This window comes from Pongo pygmaeus, chromosome 13 (genome assembly GCF_028885625.2).
Source record: "Pongo pygmaeus isolate AG05252 chromosome 13, NHGRI_mPonPyg2-v2.0_pri, whole genome shotgun sequence".
Taxonomy (NCBI): domain Eukaryota; kingdom Metazoa; phylum Chordata; class Mammalia; order Primates; family Hominidae; genus Pongo; species Pongo pygmaeus.
In genome coordinates this window covers 53,270,062-53,294,881 of record NC_072386.2, presented here as the reverse complement: position 1 = coordinate 53,294,881, position 24,820 = coordinate 53,270,062, and the positions used below count along the sequence as shown (strand labels likewise).

Genomic DNA, 24,820 nt, shown 5'->3' with positions numbered 1-24,820 from the left:
TTGTCATTTATTGTGAAAGTGAAGGAACATTTTGACATAATTGAATGGTGATTGTGGGAGTCAGGGGTTTAAATTTCTGCGTTGCTTTTAGTTCCAAAACCTGATGGGAGATACCGTTGACAAATGGAGCCAACAGAGGCATTGGAGGTAGATCCCTTCAGTGGCACTGTTTGGCCAAAATAACATGTTCCTGTGATTTAGTCTCAAAAGCTTAAAAAAAAATTCTTTTTTTGTTTGCTTGTCCTTGATTTTCTCCAACATGCAGTACAAAACTAAGCGTGAAGAAGTGAAGCCTCCCAGCGATCCAGAGACGAACATGACAGAAGAGTCCTTCACAGCTGTCATGACAACTGCTATTTCCAAGGTACCATTCTTATTTCCTGTTCCTCTTCCCCAGGAGACAGGCACTGAGTCATGACTGAGCAGGAAATACAATCAATCCTCATCATTCACAGAATCACATTTGTGAATTCACCTACTTGCTAAAATTTATGTGTGACCCCAAAATCCATACTTATGGGGCTTTCGTGGTCATCATTTCCCACACAAAGAGCGACAAAATATTTGAGTCACCTGACAGGCACGTTCCCAGCTAAGGTGAAAAAGGCTGTGCTCTGCTTTCTTGCTTTGATTCTCATGCTGGAAACAAGTGTCCATTTTGCAGTGTGTTTAGTGTCATATTTTTTGCATTTTTGTGATTTTTCTTGCTGATTTCGCTGTTTGAAATGGATCAAGGCGGGGTTCAGTGACTCATGTCTGTAATCCCAGCATGCTGGGATGCCGAGGTGGGAGGATCGCTTCAGCCCAGGAGTTCCAGACCAGTCTGTGCAACATAGTGACACCTCACCTCTACAAAAAATGAAAAATAGCCGGGTGTGACGGTGCACACCTATAGTCCCAGCTACTCAGGAGGCTGAAGTGGGAGGATTGCTTGTTCCGGGGAAGTCAAGGCTGCAGTGAGACATGATTGAATCATTGCACTTCAGCCTGGGTAGCAGAGTGAGACCCTGTCTCAAAAAAAAAAAAAAAAAAGGACCAGGCTGGGCATGGTGGCTCACACTTGTAATCCCAGTACTTTGGGAGGCCAAGACAGGTGGATCACTTGAGACCAGGAGTTTGATACCGGCCTGGGAAATATAGTGAGACCCCATCTCTACAAAACATTTTAATATTACCCAGGTGTGGTGGCACATGCCTGTAGTCCCAGATACTTGAGAGGCTGAGGCAGGAGGATTGTTTGAGCTATGATTGCACCACTGCACTCAGCCTGGGTGACAGAGCAAGACTCTTGTTTCAAAAAAAACAAAAAAAAACAAAGCATCATATTGAAGTGGTCTCCAGTGTTCCTAAGCACAAGAAGACTGTGATGTGCCTTAGGGAGAAAATTTGTGCTTTAGATAAGCTTCATTCAGGCATGAGTTATAGTGCTGTTGGCTGTGAGGTCAATATTAATAAATCAACAATCTATATGAAACAAGGTGTCTTTAAAAGAAACACATACAACAATGTTATGTATTGATTGTTTGCTGAAAAGGATGTGTCCAAGGTTCCCAGAAACTTAACCCTGAATTTTCCCCAGGAGCAACGGTTCAGTATTTGCTAATTCAGTGTTCATGAGCACTTTATAGAACATAACTACCAAGAATAGAGAGAGTTGACCACAAAGAGCAAAAAAAGAGCCCTGTTGCCTCTACCTCTCTGGGTCTGCTTACAGTAGAGCTGGCCATCTCTAGAAGCTGCTATAGATTTGTCAGGTACATAAGCATGCAATGCAGGCCCACAATTCCTAGTCTGAATCTCTCTGCCCAGATGTAATTCAGAGTTCAGAGTTTCTCAGACTTTAGAAAGGCCATGTGGTGTATGTACTGCATATTATGCAACCTTTATAAGTGGGATGGGCAACAACATGCCAGAATCAACCACATCCATGTTTTTATAACGAACTCATAAATATTCTGCCAAGGAGAGAAATGGACCCTTAGTAGCCAGTAGCCTCATCTCAGTTTAGGATGGGTTTTGCTGCCAAAAAGAGTTTGCTATAAACTTATCAATAAAATCAACATGCTTTGAGAGCTTTTGGGATTTCAGAATTGGAGATCAGAATGTGTGGGCCTGCAGTGGTACCTCTGTAAGCCTGTAGTAGATTTCTCCCAAATGTTCTCTCAACTTCACACAGGAAGGAATGATTTAAGGAGAAAAGGAGTGTTCATTAGACTTAAGAATTCAAATTAAATAAACCACCGTTGGCTCCCTGCTTCCTACTGCAGAAAGCCTTAACTCCTCTGGCTGAGTTCAGAGGCCCTGCATGACCTGGCTTCTCTCTAGTTTTCACAGCTTACTTCCAGTGGGCACCTCTCTTCTTTCCAGATCCACCTCCTCCATCACTCCTTATTCCTGCCTTTTGATGTTGTTCCATAAACACTTTCTGAGCACCCTCCATACCCCAGGTCCTGCTGGGCATTGGGATTATAATGGTGAAAAGACAGATGCCAGGCCTCTGTCCTCACACAAAGAATGATGAGTATTATAATCAGGAAGAATGGGATGTTTGGGAGACATTCAGCAAGGGATGTTAAATTAGTCTGGAGGCCATAATGAATGAGCAAGAATTATTCAAGCAGGGTGCAAAGGCCCAGTGCATGATCATTTTTGCCTTTGCTTGCCATCTTTCTGAAACATGCTTTTTCTCCTGGCTGCTGATTCCTCAGCCCTAGCTTTCCCTAACCTTGAAACCCACATTCATGTCCTACTCTTCATATGACGCTTGTATCTCATAGTTTGGGTGCACAATTAATTACATACCTTCCTGCTGTTATTGGCTCATGCTTCTCACAGTCAGTCTTGTCTCTCCAGCTGAATCTTAAGACCTTATGCTATAGCCAGTGCAGTAATACTCTAGCTTTTCCCTAAATATATGTTTGATCATAAGTAAGAAATGACTGGTAGCCCAGTGGCTCCTCAACATAATTTTTTTTTTTTTTTTTTGAGATGGAGTCTCACTCTATCACCCAGGCTGGAGTGCAGTGGTGTGACCTTGGCTCACTGCAGCCTCCGCCTCCTGGGTTCAAGCAATTCTTCTGCCTCAGCCTCCCAAGTAGCTGGGATTACAGGCACGCACCACCAAGCCTGGCTAATTTTTGTATTTTTAGTAGAGACGGGGTTTCACCATGTTGGCCAGGCTGGTCTTGAACTCCTAACATCAGGTGATCCACCTGCCTCAGCCTCCCAAACTGCTGGGATTACAGGTGTGAGCCACTGCGCCCAGCTAACATAATTCTTTATAAACCTAGTTGGCACCACTGTTATCTCTCTGTAAATCTCAGGCTATTTTTACCCAGGATAAAGTGAAGAAATTAAGCCAGGCATGGTGGCATGCACCCATAGACCCGGCTACTTGGGAGGCTGAGGTGAGAGGATCACTTGAGCCCTCCTTTGAGGAGTTTGAGTCTGCAGTGAGTTATGATCATGCCACTGCACCCCAGCCTAGACAACATGAGACCCTGTCTGTTTAAAAAAAAAAAGGTAAAAACATGATTCACAGTAGTAGGTATTTGGCTAATTTTTATATGTCTAAAATCCTACCAACGATAGACTGGATAAAGAAAATGTGTACATATACACCATGGAATGCTATGCTGCCATTTAAAAAGAACAAGATCATGTCCTTTGTAAGGGACACGGATGGAGCTAGAGGCCATTATCCTTAGCCAACTGACACAGGAACAGAAAACCAAATACTGCCTGTTCTTTCTTATAAGTGGGAGCTAAATGATGAGAACACATGGACACATAGAGGGGAACAACACACACTGGGGCCTGTCAGAGGGTAGAGGGTGGGAGGAGGGAGAGGATCAGGAAAAATAACTAATGGATACTAGGCTTAATACCTGGGTGATGAAATAATCTATACAACAAACCCCCATGACACCCTGTACATCCTGCACCACATGTACCCCTGAATGTAAAAGTTTAAAAAAAAAAATCCTGGCTGGGCACAGTGGCTCACACCTGTAATCCCAGCACTTTGAGAGGCTGAGACGGGCGGATCACCTGAGGTCAGGAGTTCGAGACCACCCTGGCCAACATGGCAAAACCCTATCTCTACTAAAAATACAAAAAATTAATTGGGTGTGGTGGCAGATACCTGTAATCCCAGCTACTAGGGAGGCTGAGGCAGGAGAATTGCTTGAACCTGGGAGGTGGAGGTTGCAGTGAACTGAGATACCACCACTGCACTCCAGCCTGGGCGACAGAGCGAGACTCTGTCTCAGAAAAAGTAAATAAATAAAATAATAAATAAATAAATAAATAAATAATCCTATTGGTCATCCAAGACCGCAGGCATAAAGAATGTTACTGTGCTTCATTATCAGGGTAAAACAGATGGTAAAATGTCCTAAAAGTGTTCACACTGGTAAGTATTTTGTACTTCCTGCATTATTAGTTCCTGTGTTTTTTAAAGCAGACTCCAAATGTAGCTAGCAGTTAAAATGACCCTGAAAAGTGCCTTCAATCTAAAATTCATAATAAAAATATAAACCATTCCAGAATAAGAAATCTTTATAAGAAATATTCAAATATGGACTTGTTGAAAGAAGAGAAAGCATTTTAACTTCGGGGAGCAAGGGTAAAGTTTGCTACATGCATAGGTGTTTTTATTATTGTTTTTATATTTTCTAAAGTTTTGTTGAGTCTGCCTGGGAGATCACCAGTTTATTATGTTTGGTCATCGTATCTTCTCATTTCCGGACCTGTGCTTTCTAACAAGATTATAATCATGCATCAATATGTTTTCTTGGTTTTGATCCACAGAACAAAACAAAGGAATACAAAATTGTTGGCATGTATTCAGATGGCATAAACGTCCTGGGCTTGATTGTCTTTTGCCTTGTCTTTGGACTTGTCATTGGAAAAATGGGAGAAAAGGGACAAATTCTGGTGGATTTCTTCAATGCTTTGAGTGATGCAACCATGAAAATCGTTCAGATCATCATGTGGTGAGCAGACACTGTTTAATGTCATTTTGCTTCCCTTGACAATTCTGTCTCCTCAAAATTAGAAAGAAGAGGTTTTATGTTTCTCAACTGATGATGCTAGAGAAGTTGGACATTTAATATTGAGCCACCAGAGTATTTTGTGGGGGCTTTTGTTGCTGTTGTTTTTGTTTTGGAGACAGAGTCTCATTCTGTCACCCCAGGCTGGAGTGCAGTGGTGCAATCTCAGCTCACTGCAGCCTCAACTTCCTGTGCTCAAGCGATCCTCCCATCTCAGCTACCTGAGTAGCTAGGACTACAGGCATGTACCACCATGCCCAGCTATTTTTTTGTATTTTTTGTAGAGACAGGGTTTTGCCATGTTGCCCAGGCTAATCTCAAACTCCTAGGCTCAAGCAATCTACCCACTTCATCCTCCCAAAATGCTGGAATTACAGGCGTTAGCCACCACACCCAGCAACCACTAGAGTATTAAATAATTCCACATATTACCCAGAAGTTAGTTCATGAACAGAAGTCTAGCTATCAACCATTGTCTTTTCCCTCAAAGCCTTGGGAGATCATCTTGCACTCAACCAGCCTTCGTGTAAGAAGTAATTCTTTAAAAAATGATTTGAAGGAGTTCATCGTACATGAGAACACAAAATGCTTTCCCTATTGCGCCCCATGCAAAAGTGAGTTTCAAAATATTTATAACTGGCACTGCATGGGCACTAACCCACCTGAATGAAAGCTACCATCCGTGAGCATACCAGTGACACCATTTGAGTGTCTGTCCTCTCCCTGAAAATGCCAAAAAGTCCACCTTTCTTAGGAGGCGTCTGTCTCACTTACCTCATATTTAATTGGTTCAACATTATTTAATCCAAAGTGTAGATACTGACAGTGATGTAAAGGGTTCAGTAAAAATGGCCAGGCAGGTCACTTAATACTGCAGAAACCTCAGCTTCATCATCTGTTAAAAAGGATAATAAAACCTACACCCAGGGATAGGAGAAGTACATTAAATGAAATGATGCATGTAAAATACTTTCCCTAATGCAAGATATAATGAGAGCTCCACAAATAGAGCTATTATGATCACTTCCAGTACTAATACTATCGCCTCTATTGCTGATACCTGGGAAACAGATGACCGTGGCTAGAAAGAGCCATATTTGGCAGTGAGGGTCAAGCTCAAGTGAGATCTGCAGATATGACAATCAGCAGGATATATATGCACTAGGAACATGGCATGAGGTGTGCACCCATCTAACCACATGTTCTTGCCAAGTTTGCAAACTACCCTATGGTAGTTTGGATGGGTAGAATTTAAGGTGCACACAGGTACTAAAAACTAGAGCCAATATTGTTCACCCAGGACTTGAAACAACTCAGCTTCAATTCCCATCCTGTGCTCCACAAAGTGTGCATGCCAAGCTGAGGGTGCCCACACTGGAGTGTTCCTTCCCCACCAACCCAGCATGAGAAAGCACTTGATGACGGAATCACGCCTCTGTTGTGCTTCCTTTCCAGTTATATGCCACTGGGTATTTTGTTCCTGATTGCTGGGAAGATCATAGAAGTTGAAGACTGGGAAATATTCCGCAAGCTGGGCCTTTACATGGCCACAGTCCTGACTGGGTATGTCAGACTCAAGAGAAGAGACAGAAAGCTCCTTTGATCTAATAGGATGGCCGCTGAGAAGTTGGGTTTCAGTTGGTTAAAACTGGCTTCTCCCCTATGTGCTGGGAAAGATAGGGTTCAGAGATAAGACAGCAGCGGGAGGAGGGCTGCCCTTTAACAGCTGTACTGTAGGTGGATCATGCTGTGCTAATTGTCAGCTCTTGGCAGAACAGCCTGGACCAGGCTTTGTCACTGCCTTTATTGGTTATGTTAAAATAATTTTTTACCACAAGAGAGAAACCCACTCGTAGCCTCCCTTGGCTCTCTCCTGGCCTTCGTTTCCTTAAGAATGTAAACTAGCCAAGCAAGTAAGAATAGCCTCCATGTACCCTGAACCTGAAAGAAATTAGCAAGAGCCTAAATGAAATCAGACTTGAGCAAGTAGGAGCAGGATGGCTGTTGGTTCAAACACTGTTGCTGGGGCTGTTAACCACCACCATGGCCTGCAGCATCAGAGTGTCAGAAAGGGTGCCAGGAGAATCTCGAGGCTGGGAGGAATTGTGTGGGCCTTTCTAGAAGCCATTAAACAGGAAGGCAGCAGGGGTTGGGTAGTTTGCATATTTATTACAGCCTAGCTACTGTTTCCTTGAGAAAAGATGAGGTGGGATAAGTTATGAATGGTGCCCCGGACACCTAGCCAGGGGCAGACTATGTCACATACCCTAAGAAATACAGACTAAGGGAATAAGTAAATATCATTGATTTGACTCTCACAAGTCAATACCTACAAACACCCAACTTGAGCAATCAACTCACCTATTGGAACTTGATCGTATTGGAGATTTCCAACACAGCACATTTGGTTCTTAATCTGTGTTTGCCAAAAACACAGCCCTGCCAGCCAACACAGAGGCAGATTTGGTCCCTACAGTGTGAGGACCATGGTGCCAAGGGAGGTGGGACCTCCAACTCACTGGAGGCTACCCTGCTGTAGGGCTGCTGAAACAGGCAATGCCAGGGATTGTGTCTCAGCAGTGATGTGGCTGGGGTGTATGAGCTGAGCCATTTCATAACCGAGTTCTGCTGGTTTCTATACTCTTACCCCAGCTAGGTGTCTAACAGAAAACTAAATGTCAGTTCCTCATGGTTTTTAGCTACAAGCTCTCTATCAATAAGATCCTCTTGCCAGAACTCCAGGATCTATATTTTTGATGGCCATTTCCTATTTCAAACACACATAACTGATCTGTAAACTCTAAGCTGCCAGTTACATATATATCTATCTGCCAAATGAGTCTCATTTCTTAAGCCTCGTAGTTCATGTAACCTGTGTATTTCCATGTGAAACAAGAAACAGTTTGAGAAGGCAGGAATAATAAAGAAAGAAATAATCCTAAAGTATAGCTGTGGAAGAGCTGAGACTTTTTTCCTTACTGTAACTCTGACTTCCCTCTTAGACAGTGGGCACCACCAGCAAGACAGCAGCTTGGTGCAGGGAACGGAGGGGGTGAGGACTGAGTGCTGTGATAATGGGTATAATGAGGTATAATGTAGTGGTGACATAGAGGGTGCCAAGGAAGGAAGGCTCAGCCCTACCTGAGGAAGTGAGGAAAGCCTTCCTGGAGGAAGGGGGATACCTATCTGAGTCTTAGAGGAGAAGAACTGAGCAGCAACAGAAGGAAAAAAGGGCATTTTTGTGCATGTGGCAGGAATAGCACACACAGGGGTGTGGCAGCATGATATAATTCTGTTCTGTGAAGCCTTGAATTTGGATTCAGCTACTGGCTTTGTCATTAACTCTGACAAGATGCTTCATTTGCTGAGTGAGCCTCTACATCCTCACACATGGAACGGGACGTATATTCCTGCCCTACTCCCATTTCTCAGTGGGCCATTATGAAAGTCAAACAATTTTATAAATTAAAAAGATGTTTGATAAAAGGATTAAGTGTGGGGAGGTGGTATTATCTTTGAAACTTTAATTTCTCTTTCTTGTTTACAGGCTTGCAATCCACTCCATTGTAATTCTCCCACTGATATATTTCATAGTCGTACGAAAGAACCCTTTCCGATTTGCCATGGGAATGGCCCAGGCTCTCTTGACGGCTCTCATGATCTCTTCCAGGTAAACAGAAGAGGGGTTTCTGGAAGAAGCCTCCAGGCTCAACGTTATCAACTCTCACCTCACTTTACAAAACAGACTCCAGCTTGCGGTTTTTGTAGCTGCCTTTGAGAAATGACCTCTGTATTCTCTGCCCCTGGCCCTGAACACATTGCTTCATGCTGTTGCATATCTCCTGCTCTCTTGGCATGGCCTGCAGCTCAGGAAGGGGTTATGGAATAACTGGGAGCAGCGGTGGGCACAGCACCTCTGATTCCTGGACCTGCCTAAAGGGCCAGCATGATTTGGGTCCTTTGTTTCATTTTGTTTTGTTGTTTTCTTTACTTTTCTCGACAAGATTACCTAAAAGGACCCTTTGTTTACTTTTTGGAAGAGAGGCATGTCTTCAGGCAGGGACTGAGGTCCAGCATTTCTAGACATAAGTTCCTTTCTATTTTCATCACACAGTTCAGCAACACTGCCTGTCACCTTCCGCTGTGCTGAAGAAAATAACCAGGTAGACAAGAGGATCACTCGATTCGTGTTACCCGTTGGTGCAACAATCAACATGGATGGGACGGCGCTCTATGAAGCAGTGGCTGCGGTGTTTATTGCACAGTTGAATGACCTGGACTTGGGCATTGGGCAGATCATCACCATCAGGTGGGGCATGGTGTCACATTCATTGTCATCAGTGATACAGGGATTACCACCAGTAGAAATTGTCCACGAAGGGACACCAAGAATGTCCCAGTGATGGATTCTTTTTCTTGATCTATAAAGTCCCTTCCCAAGATTAAATACAACTATATCCTGGTATGCAAGATTTCTGCTTCAGGGTCTGGGTAGCCAAAGCCATCACTCTGTGCTCAGTTTACTGAAGCCAGTAGGATCTAGGCACAGGCTAGCACAAAGACTCAAGGCTGAGTAAGGGCCAGTCCCTTCTTTCAAACTATCCCTGCTAGATAGGGATGCACATATCCAAAAGAATGCTGAAGACCATGATGAGGGATGTAAGAGAACTCTGTATGGTGTTCACAGAGGACTCCAGAGAGGGAAGGGCTGGTTCTAGCTGGGAAGGTGAACGATGGCTTCCCAGAGGAGGGGAACATTTAGCTGAATCTTAGAAGAATAGGAATTTAGCAGGCAAAGGAAAAGCTAAGAGCATTTGGGGTGGCAGAAATAGCTTGTGATGCAGCCATGGGCTAGTTACAACATACAGATTTCTTGCTATGGCTGGCATAAAGGATACATAAACATTCCTTTATGTTTAAATGAATGAGGAGGCAGGGGTCATGTCATGAAAGGTTTTGTACGAAAAGCTTGTGGAAAGCTCTTAGATGCTTTGTCATATTATGGACAGATTTGCATTTTATTTATTTATTTTTTGAGAGGGAGTTTTGCTCTGTTGCCCAGGCTGGAGTGCAGTGGCACAATCTCGGCTCACTGCAACCTCCACCTCCTGGGTTCAAGCAATTCTCCTGCCTCAGCCTCCTGAGTAGCTGGGACTACAGGCGTGCACCACCACACCTGGCTAATTTTTTAGTTTTTAGAAGAGATGGGTTTCACCATGTTGGCCCAGGCTGGTCTTGAACTCCTGACCTCAGGTGATTTGCCCACCTCAGACTCCCAAAGTGCTGGGATTATAGGTGTGAGCCACCACGACCAGCAGATTTGCATTTTACAAAGATAACCGGCAATATGGCAGATGTATTGGATGGGAGCTGGGACCAAATCTAGGAAACCAGTTAGGAGACCATTGCAGAAGTCCAGGCAGGGTATTAGAAGGCACTGACACTGAGGTTGGAGAAGAGCTAATGAACTGAAGAAGCATCAGCTGGATTCAGGGTGAAAGGCAAGGGAATGCCAGGATGACTCCCAGGATTGGTAGATGATTCTAAATTGGTGGGTGGGGCTTACCAGAACAGGAACTAGTGTAAGAGAAGCACATAAAGGTGGGAAAGATAAATAGTTAATACTTTTGGACAGATTGGATTTGAAATGCCTTTAAGACCTCCAGGTGGACATATGCAATGAGAAATACAGGTCTGGCTGCAGATACAGACATCAGGGACATGGGCTTAATAACGGTCTTCAAATGTGTAAGTCACAAGTTATTGCTTGTATAGGAATCGCAGCTACATCATGATTAGCTGTGATCTTGGGCAAGTGACTTGAATTTTTAAGCTTCTGTTTTCTCATCTGTAAAATGAATAATAGTACCTACAACTTATTCACGTAGTGGCAATTAAGTAACATGCATATAAAATGTTTATAACTGTGCCTATGTAGTGAGTACTCAGTGAATGTTGAAAATGGATGACATGACATAGGGAGAGTTTGCAGAGAAGAGAAGGAGATTAAGGACTGAGGCTTGGAAAAATCCTAATACTAGAAGCAGGTAGAGAAGGGAAAACCCAAGAGACAAAGGGAGAAGGACAGAGAGATGGGAGGGAAGCCAGTAAACCTTGGTATCATGGAAACCCAGAAAAGAGAGATTTTCAAGGGTGAAATGGTCCACAGAGTAAGAAGCTGCAGAGAATTCTAGTGAAATGAGGATAGAAATTGTCTGCCCAAGTAGATGGTAGAACTGTCATTAGTGGATTTTGCCAGATTTGTTTCTCTAGGACAGCACTATTCAATATGGTAAACACTAGCCACGTGGCCCACTGAATTGGATAGCACAGACATAGAATAGTTACATCATTGCAGAAAGTTCTTTTGGACAGCACTATGTTAGAGTGATAGGCTGGGATTAGAGTTAACCTGAAGACTTTTGTTCAGTTTAGAATGGAAGTTTAAGACTAAACTGGTCCCTAGGCCTGCTCAAGGTTGAATCTGAACTTTTTGGAGTTAATTCATTCTTGTGTCCCAGCCTAAACATAAATTCTAGGGATAAAATCAAAGTTTGTTAACTAACAATTTTCTAATACAATGCATTTTTTAAATCCTCCCCAACCCTAAATCGCAAAGTATTTCTGTTGGCTGAAGACAAGTGCAAAATACACCACTTGGCACACCAGCTGGGGAACTATCCCAATGCTGTGTAATCTATAAAACGTGTTAGTGGCTAAAGAAGCCTGTGCCAAAGAGATTAAGTCCTGTAATTATAACAGCAGAGAGTATGTCAAAATTGAAACCTTAATCATGCCTGAAAAAGTTACTGCTCCACAACCACCCCTGTGCTTCCAACAGTTGTTACTTTTACATTTCCAAGGGTTTTTTCCCACTTCCCTCACCCTGGCCTGTGGAACCCAGTCTTCAGTGAACTGATTTCCAAGGAGTGGTTTATGAGGTGCCAATTCTTTTGTGTATTTGACACTTTGTGATGAAATCCCTCCCTCTTTTTTGGTTATAAGTTTTCTAGATCTTTCTAATCATTTTTTTAACCTCACTGCCAGAGGAATGAACTCTGGGCCTCGAGGCTAAATAGTCAATTCACATTAAAGCCTCTCCCGCTACTCTCTGGTATATTCTTGAATCAGATTTGCTGATAACTACTGGCCCAGAACCAATAACAACTGTGAGGCCCAAAGTAATCATTGGCTTAAAATTAAAAATCCTCACTGGCTCTACATGGAAAATAATAAAAGTTGGTTTTACTTGACAGTTACCATTACAGTTCATGTGACTAATGGTTAAAGAGATTTTTAGACCCAAAGTATATTTCTGTGGACTGGACGTCAAAGAAACATAGGTACCATCTACCCAAAACATACCCTTTTGTGGCGTTATCATAATACTCAAAGGTTACAAATGATTGAAAATTGGTGTGAGAATATGTGTCAAAATGGAAAAAAAAAAGGATAAATTGTCTTATAAAAATAATTAAGGCCAGAAGCGGTGGCTCAGACCTGTAATCCCAGCACTTTGGGAGACCTAAGCAGGTGAATCACTTGAGTCCAGGAGTTCAAGACCAGCCTGAGCAAAATGGCAAAACCCCATGTTTACCAAAAATATTCTAAAAAAGAAAAATTAGCCAGGCATGGTGGCATGTGCCTGTAGTCCCAGCTACTCAGGAGGCTGAAGTGGGCGGATTGCTTGAGCCCAGGAGGCAGAGGTTGCAGTGAACTGAGATGGCGCCACTGCACTCTAGCCTAGGCAACAGAGTGAGATCCCATCTCAAACAAAAAAGAAAGAAAGAGAGAGAGACAAGAAAAAGAAAGAAAAGTAAAGCTAATTATACAGCAGGGTGCAGAGGCTCACACCTGTAATACCAGCACTTTAAGAGGCCAAAGCGGGCAGATCACTTTAGCCCAGGAGTTTGAGACCAACCTGAGCAACAAGGCGAAGCCCCGTCTCTACAAAAAATACAAAAGTTAGCTAGGTGTTGTGGAGTGCACCTGTGGTCCCAGCTACTCAGGAGGCTGAGGCAAGAAGACCGCTTGAGCCCAATAGGTGGAGGCTGCAGTGAGCTGTGATCATGCCACTGTACTCTGGCCTGGGCAACAGAGTGACACCTTGTCTCTGGGAAAAAAAAAAAAAAAAAAAAAATATATATATATATATATATATATATAAATAAGAAAGATAATTATAGGATTTGGGGCCTAGAAAGAGCTGAGAGAAAAAAAAAGTAGCAGTAGTAATAGTAGTAGTAGTAGTTGTTGTAATAGTTGTTGTTTTGGTTGCTGCAGTAGCAGTAGTAATAATACCAGTGGCGGCAGCGACAGTAGCAATAGAGGAAGCATTAGCAGCAACTGCTGTTGTTGCAGAAGTAGCAGCAGAAATGGCACGTTTTTAATCTTTTTGTTTGTTTTTTGTTTTATTTTACTTTAAGCTCTGGGATACATGTGCAAAACATGCAGGTTTGTTACATAGCTATACATGTGGAAATGGCATGTTTTTAAGCACCTACTATACAAGTGCTATCCCAGATGCCTTATGTGTATTAACCTCATTTAATCTTCCCAGCAGCTTGCAGTAGACATACTGTCCCCATCTTACAGGCAAGGAATTGAGATTCAGAGAAGTAACTTGCCCAAAGAAATGCCATCAGTAAAACGGTAGAGCCCAAAGTACATCACCCAGGTGTGTCTGACACTAAAACCTGTGTTCCCTCCAAGTCACAACCCATCCTTCAACCCGTTTAGAGAGCCAAGTCCAATGGCCGGTCCTAAAACTAGGCCTCAGTGTGAGGAAAGAAATTTGTACCACTGATATTTATGTTTTCTTCTGTGGAAATCCTCTAACTCAAAGTAGAATATGTTCAAGCAGCAGGAATAGGTTTTTATATTATTTTCTCCCATCTGAAGGTTCATAGTTCTGAGTTTCAGACCAATGCCAGTCAAACAGCCGTAGTCTAGCAAGCAAGGTCAAGGCTCAAGGACAGAGTTTTCTTTGACTAAATGAATTTTGAGTTTCAAGCCCAGCCTCAGGCTATAGAGACATGGATTACTGTGACATGTCAGGATTTCCAAGAGGGATCAGCTGGCATGGACACAAATCACTTCTGACAAAGAAAACCTGTTGATGCATTCCATTTAAATTTTTTTCAACCAGCATTAAAATAAACTTGGGCTTTCCAAAGAGTACTTAGGTCAGAAGAGATCCAAAGGGTTATAGAGGCCAGAAACCTTTGAGACTGAGGCCTGAAACCTTTAGAGTAATTGGTACAGCCCCAGAAATCTCTAAATTACTATAATTTGGTGGTCAAAACCACTTAATGAAAATACACTTGACAAAAAATTCTGGCCTGTGTTTGACTGTACCCTCAAATGCTTTCTGCAACACCTCAGTAGGCAGATGAATGGGCAGTAGAATCAGCTTCCTAAGAACTCTGGCTTTTTTAGCCCCAAAGAATATGAATGTGTGGATAGAATCAGGGATTCTTCCAGTTTAAATTGGCAATCTTTACATTTTCACCTTTCAACACAGTGGCACCTGGGCAGCAGTTCGGGCCTTGGCCCAAGGGCAAGGACTTGTCTCCAGAAAGCATCGTGGGTGTGGCCTCAAGCTTATCCAAGTCAAGGGATTTTTCAGGGCATGGTGAACCCTTGTTTACTTCAGAATGATCCAATTAAAATAAGGAAGATGTTGCTGATAAAGAGACTGCACATTACAAAGAAAAAAATCCCTACTGCCTCACCTGATCTTACCAAGAGGGATCTTTTTAAATACCTGGTAATAAAGTTCACCTGGCTGCCTCTCCTGGATTCCAGATCTTTCTTTCCCACAAAGTGCATCTACTGGCAAAAAGGAGCAGTAAATGCTTGTACCTTGGACAGGATCAGCTATTTCTCAATTCAGTGCCCTAAAGAGCAGTTCCCAGAGGTAAAGAGTCCTGTGATGTCAAGAGAGTGCATAAAGCCTGCTTAACCATTGTCTCATTCCTTTGCCTTCACCTGAAATGCCCTTGCCCATCTGCCCCTACAACTGTCCCTCTATCCATCCTTCAGGGCAACTTAAATTCCTGCCATATATTAGGTGCTCAGTAAATTATTGGGTGGTGAGTAGATGGAAGAAGGGAGTAGGAAGGCAGGTGCAGAGGTACCTGGCACTTATTTAGGATGAGTGTATGTATACATAGATGAGTACACAAAGCCTCCTATTAACACCCCATTTAGTAAACTCCTGCTTTCCTCTTGAATATCTCTCTTACTCATTTTTTGGTGCCACTTATGCAGTTCTTCCTTGCATTAGAGTGATGTGCCATATCTCCCTCTGCAAGGAGATGGCATCATACCCCTCCCAGTCCCCCTCCCGCCACAGCTCTAATCCTGTAATAAGGCAGAGCTGGGGCTCAGCAAGTCACAGATTCTAACTGCCCAATTTAGGGACACAGCAGTAATAGCCATCGGGACTAAGCGGGACTAACCATTTCAGGCCAGGGCTTTAACGGGAGAGGTAAGTGTCTAACTCCTTTCCTGCTGGTATGTTTCTGCAGTATCACAGCTACATCTGCCAGCATCGGAGCTGCCGGCGTGCCCCAGGCTGGTCTGGTGACCATGGTGATTGTGCTGAGTGCCGTGGGCCTACCCGCTGAGGATGTCACCCTGATCATTGCTGTCGACTGGCTCCTGTGAGTTGGAATAAATGCACTGCCTTAGCTGGATGTGCAGGCGGGCTTCCCAGCCTCGCCGGCGCTGCAGTCGGTCATCATTCTCTCCTCAGATTGCCTAATAAGCCACCTGTTGGCTGCTTTAATATTCCTCTGACCAGGCCATCTGATAACATGCTTAAAAATTAACTCCTCATAACGTGGAGCAGTGATTTTAAAAAGCCAGTGAGCTCCATTAGCTCATTATACCTGGTAATGCTCAAGGTTAGGAGCTGGGTGTGGGACAAAGATAAACACAGAACAACAAGATGAGAAGTCAGGCAGGGCCCCAGGGCCATCCTGACCTATCCCAGCCCTGGTTCAGCATCATAGGCTCAGAACCACCTAGTTCAAAATCAGTCCATCTTCCTAAGCATCTTCCGAACCATCAGGGACAGTGGCACAAGCACTTGGGTTTGAATCTCCATCCTGTGTCTTACCAGCTTCTTGACCTCGAGCAAGTTCCTTAACCTGAGGCCCAGTTGCATAATCTGTGAGATGGGAAAAAATCTGCCTATCTCATTGCGTTGTTTTAAGGACTGAGTGAGCTCATGTGAGTGGAGTGTCTAGAACCGTGTCTGGTAGCCCATACATGCTCAATAAATGGCAAGTTTTATTGTTATGATTAGAATGAGTTGGACCATTCAGGCTCCAATCAACAACACTTCTCTCTCTCTCTCTCTCTCTCTCTCTCACACACACACACACACACACACACACACACACACACACGGAATACAGCAGAACATCTGGGTAAGAAAGGTATCTTCAGTGACCCTCAAGGTTAAAGTTAGAACCAGCCTGGCTCCTAGCTTTACCCTTGATGCCCACTTCTGTGCATCGGTCTTACAGCATCTAGGTCTGGCTCTGTCCCCTGGCATTGCAGGTAAGTATCGCTCCACATGGAGCCTTTGCTCAGAACCAGCTCAGATTCACTGGGGAGTCCAGTGCTATGTACTGTAGTTTGCAGGTGACAGATGAGATGGAAAGGGAAGCAGAGACATTCTATTGGGCTTGAAAACACAGATTCACATTTCAGATAGCAAAAGCCCCTGCACCTGGCTTGGAAGCTGTGCCATGGGGTGGGCCCTCAGTAGCTAACTGAGCTATAGGCCCAAATGAGGTGGCACCCTTCTTGCAAAGATATCCTATCATCGAGGCAAGATTGGTTCTTTCTAGTGATGCTGGTGGATTTGCATTTTTCTCCTTTCCTTGAGTCTTCCTGGAACCAGTTACCTTCCCTGCCAAGATACCCAGATGAGTCAAAGGTCCAATTGGAGGTATGGGATAAAAAGACACTAGGGCCAGTTCAATCCCTGGACTTGTTCTAAATAACAGAAGGGCATCCAGGGTGGCCATGTGTAAGCATTGTCAGCCTTTTCTGTTCTGCAGGTGTAGTTTTCACAAGATTCCCCCTGCATGCAGTTCCTATCAACAAAGTGCCAGTATCAAAATGGATCCTCTCCTCTGCAGTGTGCCTTCTCTACCTGTCTTCCTGCCACCGGTCTCTTCCCCAGGCTCTCTGGAAGTTAAGACTGGATGAGGGTGGCTCACGGAGAAATCCATTCCTGGGCTGACCTGTGTTTTCTGACCCCGTGCTCTGCGCCATGCCTCCTGGGTTGCTCATAAGTAGAGTGACCTAGATTGGTAAATAAACAAGTACACCATGGACCTGAACAAACACACACATACCCCACATGCACATGGTACATACTCCACCCACAAAACACCCAAGTTCTCTGACCTTTGCCCAAAGAGAGCCCACAATGGCATTTGCATTGAATCTAGAAAACCCCAAGACAGAGGTTAGGGCTGAAAAACTTACTGAATTCTGAACCTCCCTCAGTCCCCCCAAAAATATCTCGAACGGCTCTATTCATGTTTCTTTGGGAGAAGAGGAGGGAATTTAGGGAGACTTAGGGGAGTCATTGCTACTTTGGGGGAGCTCATGCTGTGCCTTTATGAACAACCCCAGGCCTGTGAGGAGCCTTCAGTCAGTCAGCCATGAGGACAGCACTTTCTGCATTTACTGAAATCTAAACCGAACATGTCAGGTCCTTGCATCTCTCCAATGATGAAGGAAAATGAAATCTGGGCCTCCTGTCTGACTCCTCCCGTCTCTCCCCAGGGACCGGTTCAGGACCATGGTCAACGTCCTTGGTGATGCTTTTGGGACAGGCATCGTGGAAAAGCTCTCCAAAAAGGAGCTGGAGCAGATGGATGTTTCATCTGAAGTCAACATTGTGAATCCCTTTGCCTTGGAATCCACAATCCTTGACAACGAAGACTCAGACACCAAGAAGTCTTATGTCAATGGAGGCTTTGCAGTAGACAAGTCTGACACCATCTCATTCACCCAGACCTCACAGTTCTAGGGCCCCTGGCTGCAGATGACTGGAAACAAGGAAGGACACTTCCGTAAGAGTCATCTCAAACACTGCTTAAGGAAAAGAGAAACACTAATGGCCAAGTGTACATTTGATTTGATACACAGACCTCCAGATTATTTTCTATATTTGGATTCGCAGCCTTTGCGCTCTGGGTTTTGGGATTTGGGTGTGGGGTAAGATGAAGGGAAATCAATTTAAAGGAAAGTTCTGTTATCTGGGTTTTAGAAATTCTATAAGAGACAAAGTTTGGAAGTACATAAAGTAATAACTGTTAGAATTAGGTAATGGATATGAAAGAGAAAATGCTTTCTCATGCATAGACAAGTGTTCTGGGTTTTTAAAAAAATATTCTGTCATTGGTTACAAATTTTTACTCAGGCTTTCTATTGGCATGGATTTCCTTTGACCTCTCACTTTTTTATAAATTATAATGCATCTAAACCACCTCACCAGTTAATGTGCCAAAATGTCAATTTTTAACTTATCTCCAGCCAATTTCAAAGAAAACAGACCAGCATAGTTCTGCAATAACAGTTTTAAGATGGGCATAGGGTTTGGAAGAAAGGGAGAAGGATTCTTTTTTCAATGTACTGTATTGGGACGCTGGTAACTGTTAACCCAGCGTTCAGCGTAGAGCTATATATATATATATGTATATATTTATTATTTTCATATAATTTGCCAGACAGAGATCAGAATTGAACCGTCAATGTGAAATAAAGCGTTCTCCTTGTACTTGAATAATAACCACAATTCCAACCCAGGTCTGCTTTGGGGCTTATCAGAACTCCTTTCTCAGGAGCACTAGAATGAGAAATCATGTTGTTCGATTGTTTCACATCTGTATATCAGCTCTAAAGCAGAGATGTATTATGGTGATACTCCAAGGTGGCATAGCCATTCATTTACAACTTCCAGATTTGAGGTGCCTGGAGGGAATCCATATCAGCTCTGCATAAGATTATATACAAAGCTGTCACTCACAAAAGGCTGGATGTGCTTTCATCCAACTGGAAGGCTTTATTCTTCCAAGTTCATTCATACTTAAAGAGGCCAGTACTTTGCCATCCTTGCACTTCTGTTATCAGGGCCCAAATAACGGTTGCAAGCTACCAACTAAGTTGTATTTTAATAAAGATCCCATGGGTTGAACAAGCCACGTTGCAGAAAAAGAGCTGCCCCTAACCTGGGTTGTTGCAGAGTAAATCCCACGACATAAACTGGTATCAGTGGTTCGGGGGAAATAGTTCCATTCTATGACTCTTGTCTCCTCCTCCAGGAGGACTGTTCTAACTAGTAATCTTGGCCCTATTCATTACATCCTCTGCTTGTCATTCTGCTAATTTATGAAGATAGTTTATTATAGTCTGTACTTCAGTTCTCATCTTGTAAATAATGCCTAACATAAACTTGTACTTACACTGAAATCCAAAATAGTCATGTTTCTGCAGTATTCTGTAGCCAACTTAAACCTGTGCTTTCATGTTTAAGAAATGAGAAATTGTGCCAAAGATAGCAGAAGAGTAAATAAGTGCTCAGTATTGACCACCTACATCTGAAATCTACAGCATAATGATACTGAATTGTTATGTAAACATCATAAATAGTAAATAATGAGTCAATGTGAATTTTAAAATGCAAATATTGCTTTTGTTTATAGGAAATAAATCTAAATATAAATGAAATTGAATCAGTAATTTCTCTTGGGCTAAATGGTTCTACCCCTTACTAGGTTGCCCCAATTAGTGGCACTAGTTGGCAGAGCTGTTCATGAGCTGCCAGTTATCATTTTGGAGTCAGTTTGTAACCAGCCTCTTAACACACTGCTGTTAACTCATAAAAGAGAACAATGTTCCATTTCAGTCTCAATAAACACTTCCCTCATTCTTTCCCCCTGCCTTTTTCTTCTCGTTATCTGTTGTTTTATCTTACTTGGATGGGTGTGGGAAGGCAGAGATGTGGTCAGTTGAATCAGAATTTACACAGTTTTCTTTTTCTTTTTTTGAGACATAATCTCACTCTGTCACCCAGGTTGGAGTGCAGTGGAATGATCTCAGGTCACTGCAGCCTCCTCCTACCGGGCTCAAGCAATCCTCTCACCTCAGCCTCCTGAGTAGGTGGAACTACACGCACACACCATCACTCCAGCTAATTTTTCTATTTTTTCTAGAAACAGGGTCTCAGTATGCTGCCCATACTTGTCTTGAACTCCTGGCCTCAAGTGAGTCCCCTGCCTCACCCCCACAAAGTGCTGGGATTACAAGCATGAGCCATTGTGCCTAGCTGGATTATTGTTTTCAAAACTTCATACCCCAAGAATGAAAAAGCGAGGCTTGAGGAAAAATAATCTGATTGTTCATGTTAGCCAATGAGATTACAAGGTGGAAATACAGTGCCATTATGAACAGCTGCATGCATATTTTGTGGCGGAGATGAAAGTAGAATTTTGTTAGAAGTTACTACAGTAAGAGATAGTCGACCAGATGCAGTGGCTCACCCCTATAATCCCAGCACTTTGGGAGGCCGAGGCAGGCAGATCACTTGAGGCCAGGAATTCGAGACCAGCTTGGACAACACAGAAAGACCCCGTCTCTACAAAAATATACAAAAATTAGCCAGGAGTGATGGTGTGTGCCTGTAGTCCCAGCTACTCAGTAGGCTTAGGTGGGAGGATCACCTGACCCTGGGGAAGTTGAGGCTGCAGTGAGGTGTGATAGCGCCACTGCACTCCAGTCTGAGCAACAGAGACCCTATATTTAAAAAAAAAAAAAAAAAAAAAGTCTTACCTCTCAATATGATGGTGGCTTGGTTTCACTACAGGAACAATCCTGCCCTCTGAAGTAAGATTACAAGCTACAAATGGCTGTGTTCAGAGTGATCTCTGATGGGATGGTGCAGTCCTGCCTGGAATACCTCAGTCATGAGGGGATTCTGCAGGGGGCGATGGACGCACTTGCTGTGATAGACAACAAAGGAATGAACAGCTCCCTGTTTCCCACGGAGAGGATCCTATCTCCTCATAAAAATGCCTATCACTACCTGGCCAAAGGAATACTGGGTAGTTTCCTTTGTGTATAACATGGGAGAAAATACTCAACAACACAACTCCTTAGAAAAAGATATTTGTTTGGAAAAGCTGGTGCCCCTGGGTCTCCATGTGACTTTGATTTTGCCTAAAGTTTACTCACGAATACAGAAATGGTGTTATCAGCTGACGAATGACTTTATTCTTCCAGCAAATCTTTATTAGTCCAGTGGGTACAAGGCCCTTTATTAAAGCACACCCTGATTCTTAGAAGAGCCACGGGAAGTGTGCTTGGCTTATACTCAGGAAGTAGGCCAGCTGCAGTGTTTGCTTTGCAGGGGCTCAAGAATCTTCCCCCCTGGAACAGGAGACAGGAAATGGTCTAGCAGCCTTGGAAGGCTGCTAGAAGCTTCTATGCAACAGGATTGATATTCTGTATTCCCCAACTGCCCAGCAAGGGACTATGGAACACAATGAGTGGGCACACAGCTCTGATTCCTTACCAGCTTTGCATCCCTTGCCAACAACCTAAGCCTTGGTTTCCTCTTCCGTGAAATAGAAATAAAAATTATTTCCTCACGGGACTGCTTTCAGTGGTCAATGAGAAAATGCATGTGATGCATGTAGCAAAGATTCTGTTACAGACTATGTCTAATGAATGCTAGTGCCTCTTCTCCCCACCACTGCTTCTGGGAAAAAACCATACCCTTCTTCCTCCCCCATTTATTAACATGGGGTAATCCATAGGGATGCAATTGCTAGTCCGGTATTTTAGGATCCGTGTCCCTGATGTGATGAAGGAATGAAGCTCCTACCACTTGGTGCTGGCTGGGTTATCAGAGCAAACAGTATATCCAACCTAGTGAGACTTTGTAAACAGCCCCCATTCTATAAAGGGGAAACCCTTCCAGAAATGGGACATTTTAATCTAAAGAATATCAACCTTAATTTTTTCTATAAAGTGTCATGTAGGAGGTAAACAAAAAATAAGTGTTTGCAGTCCTTTCCTATGCCCTGAAACACAGAGAAGGGTTTGAGATGTTGGGCTGTGTGAAGATGAGATGTACCTTCACATAACACCCCTTCAAACATCCTGAAAATGAGAGTACAGCATGAAGTTCACTTTTGCAGTCAGCCTATAAATCTTGTGTGACTCTTTAAAAACTGTCTCCCCACCTAATGGAAGCAGGGCCCCACCTGGGGCTTTTTAATATACCCTGTGGGAGGAAATGTACCTCTCTGCAATCCTGGACTTTTAAAGTGAAAGCCAGATAATATAAAGAAGAAGAAGCAGGCCTTGTTAAATTAGCTTTGGGAACTACATATTTATATATTTTGAGACGGAGTCTCACTCTGTCATCGAGGCTGGAGTGCAGTGGTGCAATCTTGGTTTACTGCAACCTCCGCCTCTTAGGTTCAAGTGATTCTCCCGCCTCAGCCTCCCAAGTAACTGGGATTACAGGTGTGCACCACCACGCCCAGCTAATTTTTGTATTTTTGGTACAGACAGGGTTTCACCATGTCGGCCAGGCTGGTCTCAAACTCCTGACCTCAGGTGATCTGCCTGCCTTGGCCTCCCAAAGTGCTGGGATTACAGGCGTGAGCCACCGTGCCTGGCTGGGAACAAAATATTGACCTGTATATGGAATTGGGTAAGTGTACCTAAGTGTATAAAGTTATCCATCAGGGATGGAAATGATCAGAACATTTCTCAATGGCCTAGGCTGCATGCACAGTGCCACAAAACTCCTAAGCAAGCAGTGAGATCTAACCACATAATTGATGTCCCATTTCTTCCCTTACTAAGGCAAACCACTGTCATGTGTGATTTGCAAGATGTCTCTCCAGAATTAGGGTGACACTTAAGGTTTCATCTACAAATCTCCGCTTCGCCTGCCACTTTTAAGGTATCACCAAGTTCAAAACAGTTATGAGTAAACCCCCAAAAGACAAGATAAACATTTACATTCCTTTGATTATTCTGGTTGGAGAAAATGAGAAAGGAATGCCATTGCCTCTTCTAGGGAAGTTCCACTGGTTTCTAGAAGGCCCCAGCAGCCTGCAGCTGGGAAGCTCTGGCCCCGCGGGGACAACTCCAGGATATTACCTAGAGAGAAACTTGCCTCGCAAAAGTACTGTTTGTCAAACAATGGAGGGAGACAAATAACCCTGGAACTAAATGCAGAATCAACTAAACTGAGCAGTAGTGTCTGGATGCCTGTCCCCCATTTTCCCTCCAAGAAGCTGCCTTTTCCTGACAGACTGCAGGCTCTTGTAGCTGCTGTTCCTCCATAACTCAGGAAAGCCATTACCAAGTGTTAGCACAATGTCGCATCATCTTCTTTCACTTCGGGGCACTTGAGGGAATGAGATGCAGAGTTGCATCATCTGAGCATTTCAGGGTCAAGGGTCTGGCTGCAGGGGAAGGTGTGAGGAGTCTGGAGATCTAACACCGGCCAGGATTTGCTTTGCCTTTGTCTGCGCCCCATGGAAAGGTACCTTTTCCAAGGTGAAGGTAAGACAGATTGAAATGACTTCAGTCATCCTGGAAGGGCAGTTGCTGGAGAAAAGGTACTACTCTTCCAGTTTATGAGCATGCCTTCACAAAGAGCTCAAGGCATACACATTTTAAAGATGACTTTGATCCTCCTCCAAGCATTCAAACATAACTTTTATTTAAAGAGCCCTTGTGTTGTGTTTCCAAGGTTATTAGCTTAGCTTGGCAAGAATAACAAAAGGCCAGTCAAAAGGCTTTTCTGAGCCAAGGGCTTAAAAAAAAATTATAAAGGTTTTCCAAAATGAATCCGAGGTTATCCTGTCCGGGTCTTTAGGAAACTAGGCAGGTCTGATGGATGTCAGAGACGTGCTACTGTATAAATTCATGTGATAAAAGAAGGCAATACCAATTGGCTATAGAGGGACAGTGGCTGATCCATCCTCAACACCTGCTTCTGTCTTCCCAGCATGCCAAGTTGGCTTTACCTCTCAGGTACTTTGGAGCTAATCCTCCCATCTCCTAATTTAGCCAGAAAGGTTAAGGTAGAAAGAATGTGTCAGCTTCACATGAATCACAAACCCAAGGCTCTCTGCTCCATCAGAAGGGGCCAGTTAAGTTAGAAAAACATGCCACTGCAGTTGATGAAAAAATCAGACACACAAACAAGGCCAACTCAGCCTGCAAGGATATTTAGTCGCTTTTCTCACCACTATGAAAATGTTTGTGTCCATATCAATCCAGGCAGACAGTCACCTACCCTATTCTTGGGCATCATTACCTTTCCTAGAGATGACACTCTAAGGCAAATCAAGGTCCAGTTTCTTTCAAGGTGTTGACCTAACAGCTGGAGGTATCCCCTGAGCCTCCCTGCCAGGATGAGTGCCCAAGCAAGTGGGATGTCCCGAGCCCAGAAGGAAAAACAGCAACAACAAGCGGAGCACAGTGGCTCACACCTATAATCCCAGCACTTTGGGAGGCCGAGGTGGGTGGATCAACTGAGGTCAGGAGTTCGAGACCAGTCTGACCAACACGATGAAACCCCGTCTCTACTAAAAATACAAAAAATAGCCAGGTGTAGTGGCACATGCCTATAGTCCCAGCTACTCGGGAGGCTGAGGGAGGAGAACGGCTTGAACCCTGGAGGCGGAGTTTGCAGTGAGCCGAGATCA

The 24,820-nt window shown here is 43.7% G+C and overlaps 2 protein-coding genes across 12 annotated transcripts in view; one reads left to right on the top strand and one right to left on the bottom strand.

The window, feature by feature from the left end:
• Window positions 1-20,020, top strand: part of SLC1A1 (solute carrier family 1 member 1) — a 92,419-nt gene extending 72,399 nt beyond the window's left edge. Inside the window, exons 6-12 of one of the 2 annotated variants that reach the window (XM_054500946.2) lie at window positions 266-364; window positions 4,813-4,997; window positions 6,510-6,617; window positions 8,602-8,724; window positions 9,169-9,363; window positions 15,587-15,721; window positions 17,868-20,020. In XM_054500946.2, the coding sequence (XP_054356921.1) occupies window positions 266-364; window positions 4,813-4,997; window positions 6,510-6,617; window positions 8,602-8,724; window positions 9,169-9,363; window positions 15,587-15,721; window positions 17,868-18,114 (1,092 nt within the window). In that variant the 3' untranslated portion in view covers window positions 18,115-20,020. The remainder of the gene's footprint in view (window positions 1-265; window positions 365-4,812; window positions 4,998-6,509; window positions 6,618-8,601; window positions 8,725-9,168; window positions 9,364-15,586; window positions 15,722-17,867) is intronic. The other variant, XM_054500947.2, reaches the window with a different exon arrangement.
• Window positions 1-24,820, bottom strand: part of SPATA6L (spermatogenesis associated 6 like) — a 157,493-nt gene that overhangs the window by 58,173 nt on the left and 74,500 nt on the right. The window lies entirely within an intron of this gene.